Source organism: Talpa occidentalis, unplaced genomic scaffold (genome assembly GCF_014898055.3).
Source record: "Talpa occidentalis isolate TD23 unplaced genomic scaffold, MPIMG_talOcc4v2.1 talOcc4.12, whole genome shotgun sequence".
Classification (NCBI taxonomy): domain Eukaryota; kingdom Metazoa; phylum Chordata; class Mammalia; order Eulipotyphla; family Talpidae; genus Talpa; species Talpa occidentalis.
The window spans coordinates 43011527-43031447 of NW_023601212.1; the positions used below are offsets into that span (position 1 = coordinate 43011527).

Here is a 19921-nt window from a genome sequence, read left to right on the forward strand (position 1 = left end):
AGCTGTCTCTCTTTATTTCCTGTGTATTTCCCTGCCAGACGTGTATAATTTACCCCATTTCCATTTGGTTGCTCTAGGGACCAATCAAGATCATGGTGAACGAGCCATGTTTAATACTTGCATGTGGAGTAGGGAGAGAGCATGGATTCAGACCCAGGTTTAAATTCTGCTTTGTTTCTTATTGGCTCTGGCCAAATGAGTTTAATTTCCTGAACTTTATGCCCTTCTCTGTAAATTATTGCCTGGGTTATGTTATATCCAGGTGACTGGTTTGCTTTGCCAAAAGCTAACAGTATTCTTGAGAGCCAGTCTCAGCATATGCAAGGTCAGTTCCATGAAGGCAGGATGGTATCTAATTTGGTCTGTATACTAGCATCTGTTATACAACAGTTGCTTGGAAGACATGTGTTGCTTGAAGAACAACCCCCATTTTACATATACCACACAGTGAAATCTTCCTGTGGATAACAAATAATTATTAATTCTCTGTTCAAGTAATTCTATGATGGGAACATACCCAAGAGACTCTGGGAACATAAGAGGAGAAACTGAGGAAGGTGGCCTTCCTCTAAGAGGAGCTGCAACCAAAAGGAGGATGTTGCTTGCACTTGATTAATATGTGAGCTTCTTGAGCAGGGGCCGTGGCCGCCTTGCTTACTGACACACTCTTAATGCCTGGTTCACAATTCAGCACTTTGTAGGGGCTCAAATAATGAAGGATGCTGTGAATTTTGAAGGTGCAGTCCCCCTCACCCCCTCAGGTAAATGGAGAAAAGGGCAATAGGTTTAATTCCACTTCCCCAAATTAGCTGCCCGGGATCTGGGAAATAAAGAGCTCCCACTAGAAAGAGCTGGGGGTGGGGGTGGGGGTGGGGGTGGGGAGGAAGCTATATCTGTGTTTGTGTGTGGTCAATAAAGGCAGATAAAGGGGAGACTCATGTTCATCTAATAGGGGAGGACAGAGGAGAGGGCCAAATTCTTTGTAAAGTGCAGAGTTTAGAGTTAGGAATTAAAATTCCAGGTCTTCTACTTAATATTAGCTGCATGACCTCTGGCATCTGCTTAACCTCAGTTAAGTCTCAGTTTCCTCAACTGAGGAAAGGAATGATAATAACTCAGGCACACTGGAGATATTTTATCTGCAGTCACCATTCTGTGAGTCCTACATGTAACTCTCTATCTTTAGGACCACGCTTTGAGGGGGGTGCCATAATTCTCTCTACTTTATAGTTAGTGACAGCCCAGAGAGGGTCAGCACCCCATAGCTTGAAATTATGGACTTGGGATTTGAATCCCAAAATGGCACCCAAATCCATTCTCTGTTAACTTCCAGGATGGACCTGCTAACCTTGTGGGAAAGTGCACGATATTGTTTGTGTAGGTGCCTAATAAACCATAAATATTTTTAATTACACTTTTGCTAGAAGGCGCGCGGAAGGTAGGTTTGTCTGAGAGCGAAGGCCGGCAACCTGCAGCCTCCATGGCTCCCAGGGTCCAGCCAGCTCTGGATTCCGCAGGCTGGTGGAGCGGGGGCACTGTGGGTCACTGGGTGCCTGGGCCCGGAGGCGTGTGAGGGGTCCAGTCGCTGACGAGGCGCTGCGCCTGCTCATAGTACACGTGCGGGTGGCGTTGGCGGAGGCGCAGGCGCACCACGCTGTAGTCTGCTTTCTGGCCCATCTTCTTGCACTCGAGGCTCCAGGAGAGGTGCTTGTGCTTGTCCATCAGCTCCTTCAGGTTCTTTTCCACGTGCGAGATGTGGCGCTGCAACTTGTCAGTGCCCTGAAGACGAGAAGGGGCCGGGATGACACACCAGGGCCAGGCGCGCCTTCGCTGGATGGGCCCCCACCTGGGAAGGAGCAAGTCTGAGGAGGAGCTGTCCTCGCCTGCAGTTGGGGGCGACCCATTTGGGTCAGATGTGTTGGGCAAACATCCTGACAGGGCGGGCCTGAGGTGGGGGGTGCACTTGGAGACTGAGGCCCTGGGCATAGCTGGTCTTCTCAGTGCTTGCTTCTAAGCTGTCAGGCAAGGTATCTGGAAGAAGGGGGGGGAGGGAAAGGGGGGGCGGGAAAGGGGAGGAAGGGGGTATAGTTAGGGAGGACCCCTGATGGGGTAGAGGGTGAGGCAGACAGGCTGAGGGGAGTTACGGAGACGAGTGTAGAAGGACTGACAGACTCGGGTGAGGGAGGATTACCTGGGCCAGGCGTAGCTTCGAAATCTTACCAGGGAGGGTCAGGGTAGGAGGGTCATCAGGGAACCCACAGAGATGCGGGGAGTCCCGAAGGGGAAAGAAGAACAAGTACCTGGGCAAGGCGCGAGGCCTCGGGGAGTTGGGTGCCCACGTGTCTTTGAAACACGCGAACCAGGGGTCTGTCCAGCTTCTCTCTAGTCTCCAGGTAACTTTTTGACAGAGGACCCTGGCAGAGTGCAAGGTGGGGAGCAATGAGGCCCAGCCTACCTGGCACCTTTGGCGCCACCCCCTCACTCCCCACAGACCCTTTACCAAACGAGACCTTGATGAGGCCGCCGGTGATGTGCATCTCCTGGCTGAATTTCGTGCACCGGTGGATAGTTCCCCTCATTAGTCCTAAGGCCATGTTCATTTTTTCCTGTGTGGGTGAATAATGACAGCTCCCAATTCCTCTGCGCTCAAGTCTGCCCCCTGCCCTCAGTACTCATGTATCCTAAAGCCCAGCCGCCAACTACCTGCACCCTCTCTGCCCACCTTCAGCTCTGACGTCTCGCGCATCTTCTGCGCCAGTGAGGTGCACACACTATCGCTTATCTGCTGCTGTTGCTGCCGGATATCCTCCTCGTTCTTTGCCATTTCTTGTAAGGTGTCCTTGGACTCCATCAACAGTCGCTTGGCTTCATACAACGCTGTGGCACACTCTGCAGGGGGGTGGATCGTGCATGGGGTGCCAAGCCCTCCATTCCCTGACCATGGCTTTCTATTCTCAGTGGGTGGTGACTTCTGAGTGGAGGCTTTACTGAGGAACTTGCAGAAAGTCCCCTGGGGTTAGTGTGAATGGCATCTGCAAGTGACTTGGAGTGTAGGAAGCAGGAACATGCCAGGGGAAGAACTCAGTAAGAAAGTGGATCCAGCTGGAGATTGGCTAGGGCAATCACTGAGGGTAAAGGGCAGCAGCAAAGTCAAGAGTGGTGGCCATTGTAGGATAAGTCTCCCCCAAAAGGTTCAGATAGGCTCTTTCCCCAAGATGCTCCGGGTAGGTTTTGTCCAATAGGCAAGACCATGCATGTAAAACTAAGGTCAAGGCCCTGGGGGCCTTGGGAGAAACTGTTACCATTACTTAAAGAATGCAGGTTCCTGAGATTTAAGAGTATTTCTTGATACAAGCTTTTTAACCAGAGAAATCTATCTTAAGACAGGGCAAACATAAGAGGTAAGATTTTGTCATGAAGGCATTCCCTCCTTTTCACGTGAAACCCATTTCTCTCTCCTTGACACCTAGGTTCCTTAATACTGTATATAAATCCCCAGTTTGTGCCATTTACTTTAGAATTTGTTGCTGTGTAAAGTCTCCCTATGTATATTATTAAGTTTGGCCTTTCACTCCTGCTAGTCAGTCTAATGTTAATTTGTTTGTCCTGCCTCAGAAAAGGGATGGGGGAATGTTTCCTCATGTCCTGATAGCACCAAGGACACCCAACACAGAGGACTGCTTTCTGTGGACCTACCTGGGGTATAGGCACCCACAGGGTCTATAGGTGGTGTCTTTTGGCCCTGAGTGCGTGGGGTGGGCACACGGGAGAGGTTCACCCATGAGTGGCGGCCAGCCTGCTCCAGAACCTTGTCCAGTGGCTGGTTCATTAGGTCCACAGCTTGGAGCCTCTCCTTATAGCAGAAGACCAGAGTGTCCCGGCAGGAGGCTAAGGCCTGGGGGAAAGAAAGAAGAAAGAGTTGGAGGAGAAGGCAGAGTGTGATCTGGGAGGTTGGAGAGGTGGCTAGAAGTGATTTCTCTGTTCATGCTTGACGCCCAAGGGGCTTGAGGCAAAGCATTTCTGCCTTTAAACAGACCCTCAAGTTCTTGTTGTAACCAGAAAGGAGTGATTTCAAAATGGAAACTCAGAGTCTGGCAAGCTGGTGGCAGAGTGAAGACCCTGGACTCACTTCCTTCACATAGTCACAATTAGATATCAGCAGAACAAAGCCAGCAACACCTTAAGGAAAAATAACCTAAGCACACGCTAGGAGCAATCATCTGGCTGAAAGGAAAAAAATTAAGTGAACCGTGTTTATAGTGATAATGGGGCAGCACAACCCACAAGACGGAAGGGTGGCTGCTGGGTGGAGCCCCCTAAAGTTGTGACTCAGGGGTACATACCAGCATCGGAGACTCTTGAAACCTGGCACGGCATTGAATAAGGGAGTGCACAGACTGTATGCTCAGCTCAGGGGGTGCACTGGTGGAGAGCTACAGGAGCAGGGGTGCAGAGTAAGGGTTACTAGCTTGAGACGGAGGCTCTTTATATCAAACAGTCAGAGCCTGAACTGGAGGGGAGGAACAGGTAGGGGCACCTGTGTCTCCCACAGACAAGGCTGGGCTTTTCAAAACAACTGCACTTCTCCGCCCCTCCCCCCGCCCCCACACATACCTAGGGGTTAAAACGAAGACAACAAATGAACACTTGAGTAAACCAGAGTTTAAGCACCTGTTAATAATGGGGGCAAACACATCAGGATAAGGGCCTATACTGGAAAGGACAAGGGAACAACTCCTGATCTGTGACCCCATGTCAGCTACAGCATGTACCCATGCTGCACCTAGTGCTTCAAAACAGCTGAGAGGTGCAGCTGACATAAGGAGACCTTAGAATAAAGAAATGGCCCAGAGGAGGGCTCACTGAGGACCCAGCATACAGCTCGGGTCTCAGTAGGGAGCTTCAGCCCCTGATGCTCACTGCAGATGAGCCTGTGGTTTCCTGCTCTCCATCCTTTTTCGTTTAACTCTACTAACCCTTGCCTGTACCAGTTCTCTGATTACTTCAACAGGTACAAAGGCAAAAGTCTAGAAGTTTATGCCTGTTACACCCATACAAACAAAAAATGAAGAGACAGAAGAACATAAACACTGGAGCAAATTAAAAAAAAAAAAAAACAACCTGAGAGGAAACTTAATCCAGCAGAACTGTGGAACATGGCTGAAGAGGAGTTCAGATTAGAGTTATAACAATACTTATAGAACTGAAAAAAACAATGGTTACTCTAAAACAGAAAATATGAGGCAGTTGTAATTAGAAGTAGTGGAGCTAAAAAATACTATAACCAAATAAAAAAACAATGGAGGACCTCAACAGCAGACAGACAGAAGCAATGGAGAGAATCAATGAGCTTGCAAGCACAATGTCAGAGAACATACAAATAGAACACCCTAGGGGGAAAAAAAAAAGAATAAAAAATGAAAACGGTTTAAGAGCCCTTTGGGGTAACCTCAAGAGAAATAACATCCATATCAGGGGATCCCAGAGGGAGAAGAGAAAAAGAAAGACAGAGAAAATTTATTTAAAGATGTAATTGCTGAAAATTATTTAAATTTGGAAAATGAATGAGATGTTGTGATCTAGGAAGCCCAAGGAGTTCCAAATGAAATAACAGACAGACACACAGCAAGACACATTATAACAAAGCTGCTGAAAGCCAAAGACAAGGACAGAAAACTAAAGGGTAATCTATAAGGGAACATCAATCAGACTGTTAGTGGACTTTTCCATCGAATCATTACGAGCACAAAGGGAATGGCAGGAGATATTTAAAGTACATAAAGAAAAAGATTTCCAGCCCTTCAAGATTAATTTTCAAGACAGAAGGTGGAGTAAAGAACTTAACTAAAAACCAAAAACTAAAAGAATTTATGAACACCAAGTGTACATGAAAGAAGTCTTGCAGGGGTAATTATAAAGCAACGGAACAATGAATACAGAGGTAACAGACACCTAAATCATTTAACTCAGAGGAAAAGGAGAGTAATAATGTGGCCCATCAGATTGAGGGAGGCACCAGACCGTCCAACAAGCCATACAAACAGCCCACCATATGCTAATCTCAGCAGAGTCCTCAAGTGAAAATTAATGGAAATAATACATAAGACAAAGGAACTAGAGCCTAAATAAAACATAAAAGGAAGAATTTAAAAAATAAAAAAGACATGACAAACCAAAAACCAAAAACAAATCCAAAACATATCAAAATGGCAATAAGCACTTGTATCTCAATAATCACCTTAAATGTAAATTGATCTGAATTCATCTGTCAAAAAATGTAGAGTTGTTTGAAAGGATTTCAAAGCAAAGTCCAACCTTCTGCTGTTTACAAGAAACTCATCTTACCTATGAGTAACTTAGAGTTAAAGGCTGGAAGATAGTTGTACAGCAAAAGGTAACAAAAAAAAAAAATCGGAAGAGCTATACTTCTATCAGATAAAATAGATTTTCAATTAAAAAATTATTGACATAGAGATTGACACTATGTTATGATAAAGGACCTAATACATAAAGAAGAAATAAACTCATAAATAAATATGTACTAAATGATGGAGCACCAAGGTACATAAGACAATAATAGAACCAGTGAGAGATACTAACAACTCAATAACACTAGAGGATTTTATGGTTATTTATTTATTTTGTTTTCCCTGCGCAATTACTTTATTTTTATTTTTTTTAGTTTATTAACACTTAAAAAATCTGTTTATTTATTTATTTATTTTACAATGTTTGCTTTCTTTTCTCAGGTGTAGTCTCTATAGAATTCCCACCATCAATTCACCCACGGACCATCCCTATAATCCCCTGTGTGCTTCCCTCCCTCTTTTTGATCCCCTTCCCTACTCCTCCTCTGCAGAATGTCTCTGATTTATAGTTGTCTGTATATTTTTTTGTGTCTTTGTTTTTGTATTATTATTCTCCGCCCACCCCCCCCCCCACCACCCGGATCCCCTATATGCCTCCTATAAGTGAAACTATCCGGTATTTTTCTTTTCTGTGTGACTTATTTCATTGAGCATAATCCCTTCAAGCTCCATCCAGGTTGCTACGAATGGCATTAGTTTATCTTTTTGATTGCTGAATAGTAAGTATTCCACTGTGTATATATACCATATCTTTTGGATCCACTCATCTATTTTTGGGCATTTGGTTAGATTTCAAGTCCTACCTATTATAAATAGTGCTGCAATAAACATAGGGGTGCATGCATTCTATTGAATTAATGTTTTTGTGTACTTTAGGTAGATACCTAGGAGTAGAATTAATGGGTCATATGGAACTCCATTTTTAATAGTTTGAGGAACCTCCACACAGCTTTCCATAGTGGTTGGACCAGTTTGCATTCCCACCAGCAGTGCAGGAGAGCTCCTTTTTCATCACATCCTTGCCAACATTTGTAGTTGCTAGTTTTTTTTTTTTTTTTTAAATATGTGCCATTCTTACTGGTGTAAGGTGTTATCTCGTTGTGGTTTAAACTTCCTTTTCCCTGATTATGAGGGATGTTGAACATTTTTTCATATGCCTGTTGTCCATTTACATTTCCTTTTTGGAGAAATGTATTTTAAGTTCTTCTGCCCATTTTTTGATTGTTTACTTTGCTTTTGTTGAGTCGTGTCAGTTCTTTGTAGATCTTTGTGCTCAGTCCATTATCAGTTGTATGGAGTGCAAAAATTTTTTTCCCAAGGGTGTCTCTTTGTTTTGGTTAATGTCTCTCTTGCAGTACAGAGCTCTTTAATTTGATGTAGTCCTAGCTGTTTATCCTTTTCTTCACTTTCTTTGCTTTAGGTGATGTGTTTATAAAGATGTTACTGAGGTGTATGTCCTGTAGTGTTTTGCCTATATTTTCTTCAATATATTTTATGTTTTCAGGTCTTATGTCTAATTCTTTAATCCATTCTGAGTTGGTTTTTGTGCATGGTGTGAGGTAGTAGTCAAGCTTCATTCTTTTGCATGTAGCAGCCCAGTTTTCTCAGCACCATTTATTGAGCAAACTGTCTTTGTTCCATTGCATATTCCTTGCTCCTTTGTCAAATGTTAGTTGTTCACAAGTCTGTGGGTTTATTTCTGGGTTTTCTATTCAATTCCATTGGTCTGTGTCTATTTTTGCTCCAGTACCATGTAGTTTTAATTGTTATAGCTTTGTAGTATAGTTTGAAGTCTGGGAGTGTGATAGCTCCATTCCCCATCTTTTTAGTCAGGAGCACTTTGGCTATTTGAGGTTTTTGTGTCTCCATATCTACATGAATTTCATCAATCTTTGTTCTATTTCTTTGAAGAATGTCATTGAAATTTTTATTAGAATAGCACTGAATGTATAAATTGCTTTTGGATGGCCATTTTGATAATGTTAATTCTTCCAATCCATGAGCAAGGGATGTCTTTCCATTTCTTTGTGTCTTCTTCTATTTCTTTTAACAATGTTTTATATTTTCTTTGTATAGGTCCTTTACTTCTTTTGTTAGGTTTATTCCCAAGTATTTGATTTTTTTTGTTTCAATTATAAAAGGGATAGTTTTCTTGATTTCTTATTCTTCAGATTATTTTTGCATACAGAAAGGCAATTTATTTTTGTATTGATTTTGTATCCTGCTACTTCATTAAACTGGTTGATTAGTTTGATTAATTTCCCTGTGGTGTTTTTGGGGTTCTCTATGTATATTATCATATCATCTGCAAATAGTGATAGTTTTACTTCTTCTCTCCCTATTTGGGTTCCTTGTATGTCTTTCTCTTGTCTTATTGCTCTGGCTAGAACTTCCAGTATTGTATTGAAAAGCAGTGGTGAGATGGACATCCTTGTCTTGTTCCATATCTTAAGGGGAATGCTTTAAGCTTTTCACCATTGAGAATGATAATGGCTATATGGCCTTTTATGTTAAGGTATGTTTCTTCTACCCCAAGAATTTCAAGGGCCTTCATCATAAATGGATGTTGAACTTTGTCAAATGCTTTCTCAGCATTTTTTGATATTATCATATAGTTTTTATATTTCTTTTTGTTGATGTATTGGATTACATTAATTGATTTTTAGATGTTGAACCATTGTTGTGTCTCTGGAATAAATCCTACTTGGTCATGGTAAGTTATCTTTTTGATGCATTGTTGGATTCTGTTGGCTAGGATTTTATTGAGGATTTTTGCGTCAGTGTTTATCAGAGAGATTAGCTTGTTGTTTTCTTTTTTTTTGTGTTGTCCTTGTTCAGATTTGATATTAGTGTAATGTTGGCTTCATAAAATGTGTTTGGTATCCATTCCTTTTCAATTGTTTGAAAGAGTTTGTGTAGGATAGGCACTAGTTCATTTCTAAATATTGGGCAGAATTCATTTGTAAAGCCATCTGGTCCTGGGCTACTGTTTTTAGGGAGAGTTTTGATAACTGTTACAATTTCACTGCTTGTAATTGGTGTGTTTAGGTGTTCTATTTCTTCTTTATCTAGCTTTGGATGATTGTAAAGTTGTAGGAATTTGTCCATCCTTTCTAACACTAGAGGATTTTAAAACCCCACTTACAAACAGATAAACAAGGCAAAGAATAAGTAAGGAGCCATTAAACTTAAATGAGGAGCTAGGTCAAAAAGGTTTAGCAGACATCTACTAAACACTCCAGCAAAATCTGTTGCATACACTCTTTTTTCAAGTTCACCTGGAACATCCTCAAGAATAGTCCATATTTTGGGACACAAATCAATTATCAATAAAACTACAAGGATCATTATCATGCCAAGCCTCTCCCTTATCATAATGCCATAAAATCAGGAATCAAGTATGAGGGAAAAAACATGAAAAACTGTGACCATATGTTTATGGATAAAAGAAGAAATTAAAGCAGAAACTAAATAATACCTTGAAACTAATGAAATTGGGGATATAAATCACCAGAATATATGGGATGCAGCAACATGGTCTTTTTTTTTTTAATAATAAATTTTATTTTTATATTCCCCCATACAATTGCAAATGCCCCATTCTGACCCCAATCCTTCCCCTCCCGCCCCCACCCCCCAAAAAGTGTCTCTGGTTCATAGTTATTTGTTGATTTTGATTTTCACTTTCTTATATTCATTTTCCTGGTCCCTTATTTAAGTTTTCTAGATTCCTGCTATGAGTGAGACCATCCGGTATTTTTCTTTTTCTTTTTGGCTTATTTCGCTGAGCATGATCCCTTCCAGCACCATCCATGTTGCTGCAAACTGCATGTGTTTATCTTTTTTGAATGCTGAGTAATATTCCATGGTATATATGTACCACATCTTCTTGATCCAGTCATCTATTTTTGGGCATTTGGGTTGTTTCCAAAGCTTAGCTATTGTAAACAGTGCTGCTATAAACATAGGGGTGCAGGTGCTCTTTGGAATTGATGTTTCTGTTTCCTTTGGGTAAATACCTAGGAGTGGAATTGCTGGATCATATGGAAGCTCTATGTTTAGTAGGTCCAGAAATCTCCACACAGCTCTCCATAGTGGTTGGACCAGTTTGCACTCCCACCAACAGTGCAGAAGAGTTCCTTTTTCTTCACACCCTCGCCAACATTTGTTGTTGCTAGTTTTTTTAATATGTGCCATTCTCACTGGTGTGAGATGGTATCTCATGGTAGTTTTGATTTGCATTTCCCTGATTACAAGTGATGTTGAACATTTTTTCATATGTCTGTTGGCCATTTGCATTTCCTCTTCAGAGAAGTTTCTTTTTAGCTCTTCTGCCCATTTTTTGACTGGATTATTTTCTTTGTTGTTGCTGAGTCTCATCAGCTCTTTGAAGATTTTTGTGATCAGTCCTTTATCATTAGTGTTGGGTGCAAAAATGTTCTCCCAGTTGTTGGGGTTTCTCTTTGTTTTTGCTATTGTCTCTTTTGCTGTGCAGAAGCTCTTTAATTTGATGTAGTCCCATCTGTTTATCTTTGTCTTCACTATCACTGCTTTGGGTGATGTGTCTGTAAAGATGTCTTTGATGTGCAAATCCCGTAGTGTTTCGCCTATATTTCCTTCTATGTATTTTATGGTTTCAGGTCTTATGTCTAGTTCTTTAATCCATTTTGAGTTGATTTTTGTGTATGGTGTGAGGTAGTGGTCAAGCTTCATTCTTTTGCATGTAGCGACCCAGTTTTCCCAGCACCATTTATTGAACAAACTTTCTTTGCTCCGCAGCAACATGGTCTTAAGAGGGAAAATCCTTGCACTACATGCTGACATTAAGCAGCATGAAAAATCCCCAATGAAAAACCTAATACTAAACCAAAAGCAATTTAAAAAGAGGAATGAATAAGATCTAAAATTAGTAGAAGGAAGGAAATAGTAAAACCAAAGTGGAAATAAATAAAATGGGTGTCAAAAAGACTAAAAAAATCAATGAAACTAAAAGTTGGTTCTTCAAGAAGATAAACAAAATAGAAAAATCTTTCACAAAGCTAAAAAGAAAAGAGACAAAATGATAGTGTCACAGAAGAAACAGATGAAATCACCATAGATAGCACAGAAATACAAAGGATTACAAGGGATAACTTATGAACAAGTATATACCCACAACCCATACTTGGGCATCTATCCAAAGAATATGAAACCATCAGTGAAAAAAACCTTGTGTTCCACAGTATTCATAGCTGCTTTATTTGTAAAAGCAGGACATAAAAGCAGCCTTAATGTTCATCAATAGACACCTGAATCAAAATATGGTATATACATCCTTTGGAATATTATTCAGCTATAAGGAAAGATGAGATGCAGCCATTTTCACAAAGTGGAGGGAGTTTGAGAGAGTTATGTGTAGTAAAGAAAGTCGGAATGATAGGAACAATACTAGTCATGGGAGTGCAAACTGGTCCAATGACTATGGAAAGCTGTCTGGAGTTTCCTCAGTCTACTAAAAATGGAGCTACCATACAACACGGCAATTCTACTACTAGGTATCTACCCAAAGGACACAAAAACATTGATTCGAAAGAACACCTGCACACCTATGTTTATTGCAGCGCTATTTACAATAGGTAAAACCTGGAAACAACCCAAATGCCCAAAAATAGATGATTGGATCAAGAAGATGTGGTATATATACACAATGGAATATTATTCAGCAATCAAAAAAAGATAAACTCATGCCATTTGCAGCAACGTGGATGGAGCTAGAAGGAATTCTGCTCAGTGAAATAAGCCAGAAGGAAAAAGAAAAATATTGGATGGTTTCACTTATAACAGGAATATAGGGGAACCAAGTAAGACATCAGTGTAAAAAAAAAATAACAGTACAAAACACAACAAAGCAAAAACAGACATTTACAAATCAGAGACATACTGCAGGGGAGGAGGAGGGAGAGGGATCAGAGGGAGGGAGGGAAGAGCACAGGGGACTGTGGTGATGGTGCATGGTGCCTTGGGGAAGGAAATTCTATGGGGACTCAACTGGAGGGGGTGGGGGAAGCAAATATTGTTTAAAAATAAAAAAAATTAAAAAAAGAACAATGCCAGACATTTACATAACAGATATTTGATAAAGTCAGATACTTACAAAAGCTAGAGGACATCAATAAAAGGGTAAGAGGGAAGGGGGCGGGTGAGGAAAGGGACAAGGGGAAATCAGGGATGGTGTGGGGGAAAAGTGTTATCCAAAAAAGCCTACACAGTTCTTAAAAGAGCTGGAATTCTTGTGAACCAATGTTATCTCAATTAAAAAATATATCCCCTTGTAAAATAAGTAGGCCCCCTTATCCTCCAGAAATATGTCAGGATCCCCAGGGGATGCCTGAAACCACAGGACCAAAGCCTATACTATACCATGATTCTGAGACATAAAGTTTGAGGAGAGAGTTAAATATATAAATTAGGCACAATGAGAGAGTGAAAGCAATACTTAATAATAAAATACAACAATGGTATCAATATATTTAATACAAGTTAAGTGAATGTAGTCTCTCTCTCAAAATATCTTTTATTGATACTATTTTTGGATCAAGAGGAATGGAAATCACGGGCAGTGAAACTGCAGATTAGGGGGCCTACTGTATTGCATTCCTTTAATACTTGCAATTGATTGAAGGTTATCTTAAGAGAAGTTTTGTTTTTTGCAAATGTATATGCCTATAGAAACACCACTATCATCAAAATATAGACTATAAAGAAATGTCACTAGTGCCATTTTCCTTGTCCCCACCAAGCTGCCTTGTAGGTTCATTTCTCATGTTCTTTAACAGTTTACGAAATGCAGCTGTGGACTAGCTATCTGTTTTGTAAAAAAACTCTATAGGAACGTGGTCACTCTCAGTGACATCCTCTTTATCTCTGGTGTTTTTTGTGCTACACTGAATGAATTAAGTAGTTGTGATAGAGACTGTGTTGCACACAAAACTTAAAATATTGACATGTTTTCTGACTTTAAGAAAAAGCTTGTGAGACCTATAATTTCCTGTAAATAGGACCATACGGTGTGTACTCTTTATGTCTTTAGCAGAAAATCATATCTTTGGAATTCATTCATTTGGATGAAAAATGGGTTTAAAATGTCTTTTGTTTATTAATTCAAGTACTCATCAGGCCGCTCCTGTGTGTTGGGTGATGGTGGTGGGGATGAAGTGGGGAAGTCAGCCCAGTACCTGTGCCAAAGAAAAGGGTCAGGTCAGATGAGATTGACTAATGAGTGAATCAGAGAAGTGGGGATTATCTGGGATCAAGAAAAGTGGGCTTTTTTACATTGTGGTAAATCAGACATCACGAAGTTTGCCTTCCTCTCTTGTTAAGCACGCAATCCAGCAGCATGAAGCACACGAGTGTAATGTGCAACCAGCACCTTTTTCCATCTCCAGAACTTTTTCATCATCTCAAATAGATCTTTACCTATTAAAGAATAATTCCCACTTGTTTACTGTTGAGAAGGATTCAACAGAGAAGGAAACATTATGATGGATAAGACAGGGGTGAAGGTGGGGGCGGAGGTAGCTGGAGTTAGTGGATGGCAGAGGAAAAATGAGAGAGGTTCCCTTCAGTGGCTGCCAGACAGTGGGGTCATTCATTGAGAGTGAGGAAAACTCTTGGAAGAGGAGAAGGTAGGACATAACTTGCACGTTAGGTTGGAGAGCCCAGGTGAGATCCCTGGGAAAGTTCTGAGTGTCTAAAAGCTTTGAGTTCATGATTTTAAGTTGAAATCTATTTGCTTGGAGGTAAGTATTTTAGTCCAGAAATATTTACAACCCAGTTCTCTCTTGGCAGCCTGTCTGTTTCTTTTTTTCTATTCCATCTTTTCTCATCTTTGTAGCCCCCTTACTCTCTTTCAACCCCATCCTACAGGGCTTATAGGATCTCCCCCACACAGCCTGCCCCAAATCTCTTTCAGACTTTCTGGAAGGATTTTTTGCAATCACCAGATTTAGAGGAATACCATAGTGCCCTGACAATACCTTGACTCACACTTGTCGGGTAGGGGTGGGGTGGGGGAGTGTCTTATCCTCTTGGAGAGTAGGGCTGGAAGCTTTTCTCTTTACAGGCAGGAGTCCAGTGAGCTGGGGTGGTGACAATTTAGAGGCAGATTGTTCTCACTGTCTGGGCCTGGGGGGTCCAGCTTCTGTAGTGATGGGGTTATGTCTCCTCTCTAGCAATAACCCCTGCTTATTGAGATGATTGCAATGAAAGCAATTAGCATCAAAGACAAGAGTTTAAGGCCCCAGCCCATAAGTATCTCCCAGCCCCCAATACCACCTTCCAATCCTGGCCAGTTCCTTTTTTGGAGAAGCCCTTATAAGGTGAATCCTGAGAAGACAAGGCCAGCTCTGTCGTGTTCAGTACTTTGTCTCCAAAGCTAAGTACAGTGCCTGGTACACTAGAGTACTGGGTTAATATTTATTAAATGGATAAGTCAAGGCACACATACAGGTTATGGGCTAAGCCTAACTAATCCTAAAGGCTCTGTGAAACCTGGCCACTCTCTCATTTTCATTAGTGCCCTCAAAAAGAGATCTTGGTTGCAAGAGTAAAGAATGCAGTGAAAGTTCATCTTTGGTTGGAGTTGTCAAAAAGGGAACACTTGTAAAGTGCTAAACTCAAGACACCTGAGCTGAATTAGAAGGCAGTTCTTTGCTGGGCATAGATCCAGAGGATCGGGATCTGGAGGATATACCTATACTCCCGTTCATTTCAGCTTAGATGTGGAATAGCCATGATGTGGAAATGGTCATCAATGGGTGATACACAAAAAACATGTCATAAATTGGAATATTATTGAATTGGAATATTACTCAGCCTTAAAAAAGTATTGCCATTTGTGATAATATGGATGAACCTGGAGGATATTATGCTAAGTAAAAAAAGCCAGGTGCAGAAAGACCAACACTGCACAATCTCACTTGTATATGGAATCTCAAATAGTAAAATTCATAGAAGAACAAGTAGGGTGACAGTTCCCAGGAGCTGGGGGGAGGGAGAAATGGGGAGATGTTGGTAAAGGGGTACAGAGTTTCAGTTAGGCAAGACGATCACAGTCCCAAGACCTAAGGAGACCAAATGTATAATCATGTAACAACGGCTAATAATGCTGTTATTTTAGAATAGAAATTTGCTAAGGGGAGAGATGGTAAGTGTTCTCATTATACACACAAAGAGGTAATTGTGTGAGGTGATGAATATGCTAATTACTTCAATTGTCCTTTTATTTCACTACTATACATATTGAATCATGAAGTTATATACCTGTGCATAAACAAATTTTGTCAATTGTATCTCAGTAATTATATCTCAGTAAAGGAAATAAAAGGCACCTGAGCTGAAACCATGTCTTGCCACTGGCTAGCTCTATGCCTTGGGTGTGCCATCTCTCTCTGAGCCTCAATGCCCTTATCATTAATAAGGAGATTGTAGTTTCCATTTCACAGGAGTATTTTAAGGAGTTAACTCAAGGACTCCATAGGGTTTGGCACAGAGGGGATGGCCACTGTTATTTGTAGGCTCCCCTCCATCTCTTCAAGGCCCAGTTTTTCCATTTCACAAAGTGGAAATAAGGTTTCCAGTCAGGGAGGGCCGTGTGTGGATGGAGGGTTTGCTGTTGCTATAGTCCCAATGTCAGAGACATTTGCTCCCCCCACACCCCAGTCGTCTTAACGCGGCCCCAGCTATTCCCAACCTTGAGCATGGCCTCTGATTTTTCCATGTCTTTCTCCATCTTCCTCTTCATGCCCCTTAGCTCCTCCTTCTCCCACCTAAGCATACTGTCAGCTTTGTCTGGAATCTAGAAAACAAGAGAATTTTTCACTCCTTTGGGAGAAGGGTTGATTTCCAGGGCCGTGGAGGGTTTGCCAACCTCACAAACTGGGCCTGGAGGAGTTAGGGTTACTGTCATCCTTTGGGGATCTCACTCTGAGAAGGGTTTATTTTTTCAGGGGACTCAGACTTGTGGGGCAGAAGGGGGGCGTGTCTTATCCTCTTGGAGAGTAGGACTGGAGGCTTTTCTCTTTACAGGTAAGAGTCCAGTGAGCTGTGGTGGTGACAATTTAGAGGCAGGTTGTTCTCACTCTCTGGGCCTGGGGGTCCACCTTCTGTAGTGGTGGGGTTATCCCTCCTCTCTGGCAAGAAGTGAAGGGCTCTCATCATTTTAGGGGTGATGAGGGTTTGCCTTTTTGGCATCTTACTATCTGGATTTGGTGGCTGGGAGTAGGAATCCCACTCTGTGGTGGGGTATCACCGCTCTTCAGGAAGGCTGGAATGTCCTCCCCTTTTGGGGTGGGGATTTGGGAGGATTTCACCAGGGCTGGGACTGGACATTCTTTTCCTATGGCTTAACTCTTGGGCTTGGGGGCTGAGAGTCTGAGGGTCTAAACCTGTAGGCAGGATGTGTTCTTTTCTCAGATGAGGCCTGAAAGGGGCTCTTGTTCCTGGAAGCTGGAGAGAGGGTTTGGGTTTTTAAAATAAACGTTTTGGGGAGAGTTTCATCTGGGCTGGAACCAAGGGCATCGCCCACTTCCCTCAGCTGGGGTCTTTGGGTGTGTTTTTACTGGGGTTGGGGCACTCATGCCTATGGGATCCTCTATGCCCGGGGACTGTGTGGGTGATTTTATGCCTGTGTGAAGTTATGGGCTTTACCCGTTGGGTAGAGTTGCACCTAGTCTAACTCATATGTGTCACCTTCTCTCCTGCTGGGTGACTAGAATAGGTTCCCCCTCTGGAACAAGGGATCTGAGGATCCAATCCCCTTGGAAGAGTCTCACCCTGTGGGGCTGCTGACAAGGCCCCTCATCTTGTGCATATCCTCATCTTATTGTGTCCCTACCACTGAGCTGGAGGTTGGGGGAGACTGTTCGCTCTTTGGGGAGGGTTTTTCCCCTGGTCTGTATCTAGGAATAGAGACAGTCTTTGCTACTGGGTTTTTTGGGGGCTGTGGTCCCACCTTCTCAGACTTGGGTCGGTAGTTCCGCAGCTTGACGCTCTGCTGGTTAATGAGCAGCCCTTTGCGCACTTCGCTGAGCCGGTGGTCGGTAGCGTCCCGCTGGCGCTGCAGGAGCTGCAGCTGCGCGTTGATCTGGTGCTGTGCGCGGCCCAGGCGGGCAGCGGTGAGGCGCGCTCCGCGCGTGTGTGCGTGCACCACCTCCGCCGTCTGCAGGGCCCGCGCGTCGCGGTGCATGGGCAGCGGTAAGCGTGCGTGCCAGACTGGTGGCTTCATCTTGCTCTTCCACAAAGTGACGCCCTCACCCGGCGGCGGCTTCTCTAAGGTGCCACCACCTTTGAGCATCTCCACGCGGAAGCGCCAAGGAAGGATGTAGGCGGCGCGGCTGAGGTGGCTCGCCACGTGTGGGTCCCGCACGCTGTCCTCGGGTTGCCAGAGGGTCACTGCCTCCCTCCCGCAGCGGTCGGTCAGCTGGCGCGCCTTCCGCGTGATGACCTTGGCCGCCTCGCGCCATGCTGGAGCCCCAACGCGAGTGTCCTGGCTGCGCTCAGCAGGGGGTATCAAGACTGGCATGGTCCTCGCTGGATGCCCGCCTCTGGCCCAGGACCTTCGCGGGGAGTTGCAGGGACCTCCAACCTAGCCGAACTCCTTTCGGGTCTGAAGAGTGAATGAAGCTGGGCGTGCCCACCCCCATCACCAGGGCGACAGGCAACAGCGCTGGCAGAGTTCCAGAGGTGGGGGAGGGGGAAGGCTTCAGGAAGGCTCCCCAGAGACTCTTAAGACGAGTAATTCCCTCAACAGAGATAGCAGGTCAGAGTCTGGGGAAGGGCAGAGACAACTGCCCTCCATCCTTCCTACATAATCGTCCAACACCTTGTTTCCTTCCTGAGGTGGCATCTTGGGCAATCAGTAGGCAACTCAGACGCAGAAGGACCAAAACCAAACTTTTACTGAACTCTCCAATTTTTTTTCTCCTTGAATGTTCTTTGAGTTGATAGTTGGTCTACCACCTGTGGCTTTTCTGCACACCCCATGTGGCCTCTCTATGCACCTGTGCTGTAGGGTTTGAAAGAAACACTCCTGCATAACTGCCCTAAGACAATGGCCCACATCAAGAGGCAGCCTGGATGCTTAGGTAGGCATTGACTGACGGTGGCCTGAGAGTAGCTCCGAAATTACAACAAGTACCTGCACAGGAAATCCTCCCCATGTAGGTGGCCAACATGTCCTTTCCAACTCCCCATAAAAATTGATTACCTTTGTCTCCCCTGGATGCTGTTCCTGCTGCTCATTGTCACATAATCAATCACACTTGTTTGTTACTGCTAATAAATAGCAAGAGCGCTTGCCTTGCAAATCTGTTCTACAACTTATCCCTTGGGGAACATGCTGGCCTGGCAGGTTTCTGACTCAACAACAACCCACCCCAGTTGCTCATGTTAAAAACTTAGGAAGCTTCCTTCTTTTTTCACTTCCAGTTCCAACCCACCAAATTCTGCCTGTGTTATCTTCAAAATTTATCCCCAGTGTGAACATTTGTTTTCTCCATTACTACCACCAGCATTCTTTTTTCTTTTTTATAAAGCATTATTATTTCAGAGAAAAGGGTAAAACTTTCCAAATGCAAAGGTTTAGCTGGAGTGCAGTCTAAGAGATTCCGAGACATTAGTTAGGACATGGATTGTTTTGCTATTACAAGTCTGGATTACAATTTCAAGGGATCCAAATTTCCGATAGATTAGTTTTTTTTCCAATTGAGGTAACATTGGTTTACAACATTGTTTGTGATTTAGAGATCTAGGATGTCCCTCTTCAGGTGTTGTTACTACACCACACCCACCACCAAAACCCCCAGTCCCTCCCCATTGTGATCCCTCCTCATGTTGTTCTCACCTCTCCACTTACCCTGATAGCTCAGTTCTATAGCCAGCTTTCCAGGGTATTTTGTTAGTTTGGCTCTATCTGACTCTTTCTTTGGTTTCTCCATATTCTATATATAAGTGATACTTTTTCCTTCTCACACAATCCCCTCCAGTTCCATCCCTGTTGTAACAAATGCAAGAACTTATCTATTTGTATAAATGGGCAGTATTCCATATATATATTCTACATGTTCTCGATTCACTCATTTGTCTTTGGGCATTTAGGTTGTTGCCATATTTGGCTATTGTAAATAGTGCTGCAACGAGCAAAGGAGTACATGTTTCCCTTGAATTAGTGTTTCTGTGTTCTTCTGGTAGATACCTAGGAACCCCCAGCATTCTTACTCCCATCATCCTCTCACTTTCCTGGTCTCCCTGCTTGCCCACTCCCTCTTACCTCCTTAAAAGCATACTCCACATCACAGCCAGTTTTATGTTTTAAACTAGAACACATCAGTTTTTTTTACTTAAAACCCATCAGTTAATCCCAGTGTGTATAAATAAAACTAGACTCTAGTTGCAAGGCTCTGCATGGCCAGCTTTCCCTGCATTAACTTACCTTTTATCTCCCACCCCGAGGGCTGGCGCTTGGTGCCCTGGCCTCCCTGACCATCTTTGTGCTCCTACAATTTGTCATGCTAGTT

At 43.1% G+C, this 19921-nt stretch overlaps 1 protein-coding gene across 1 annotated transcript; it reads right to left on the reverse strand.

The window, feature by feature from the left end:
- Positions 1-894: 894 nt before the first annotated feature.
- CCDC105 (coiled-coil domain containing 105) lies at positions 895-18041 on the reverse strand. The gene is made up of 7 exons (XM_037504395.2): positions 17359-18041; positions 16099-16203; positions 3697-3895; positions 2723-2889; positions 2511-2606; positions 2301-2414; positions 895-1779 (listed from the first exon to the last, which is right to left on the reverse strand). Exons 1-7 carry the CDS (start codon positions 17926-17928, stop codon positions 1543-1545), a joined length of 1488 nt encoding a protein of 495 aa, XP_037360292.1. The 5' UTR covers positions 17929-18041; the 3' UTR covers positions 895-1542.
- Positions 18042-19921: the final 1880 nt, after the last annotated feature.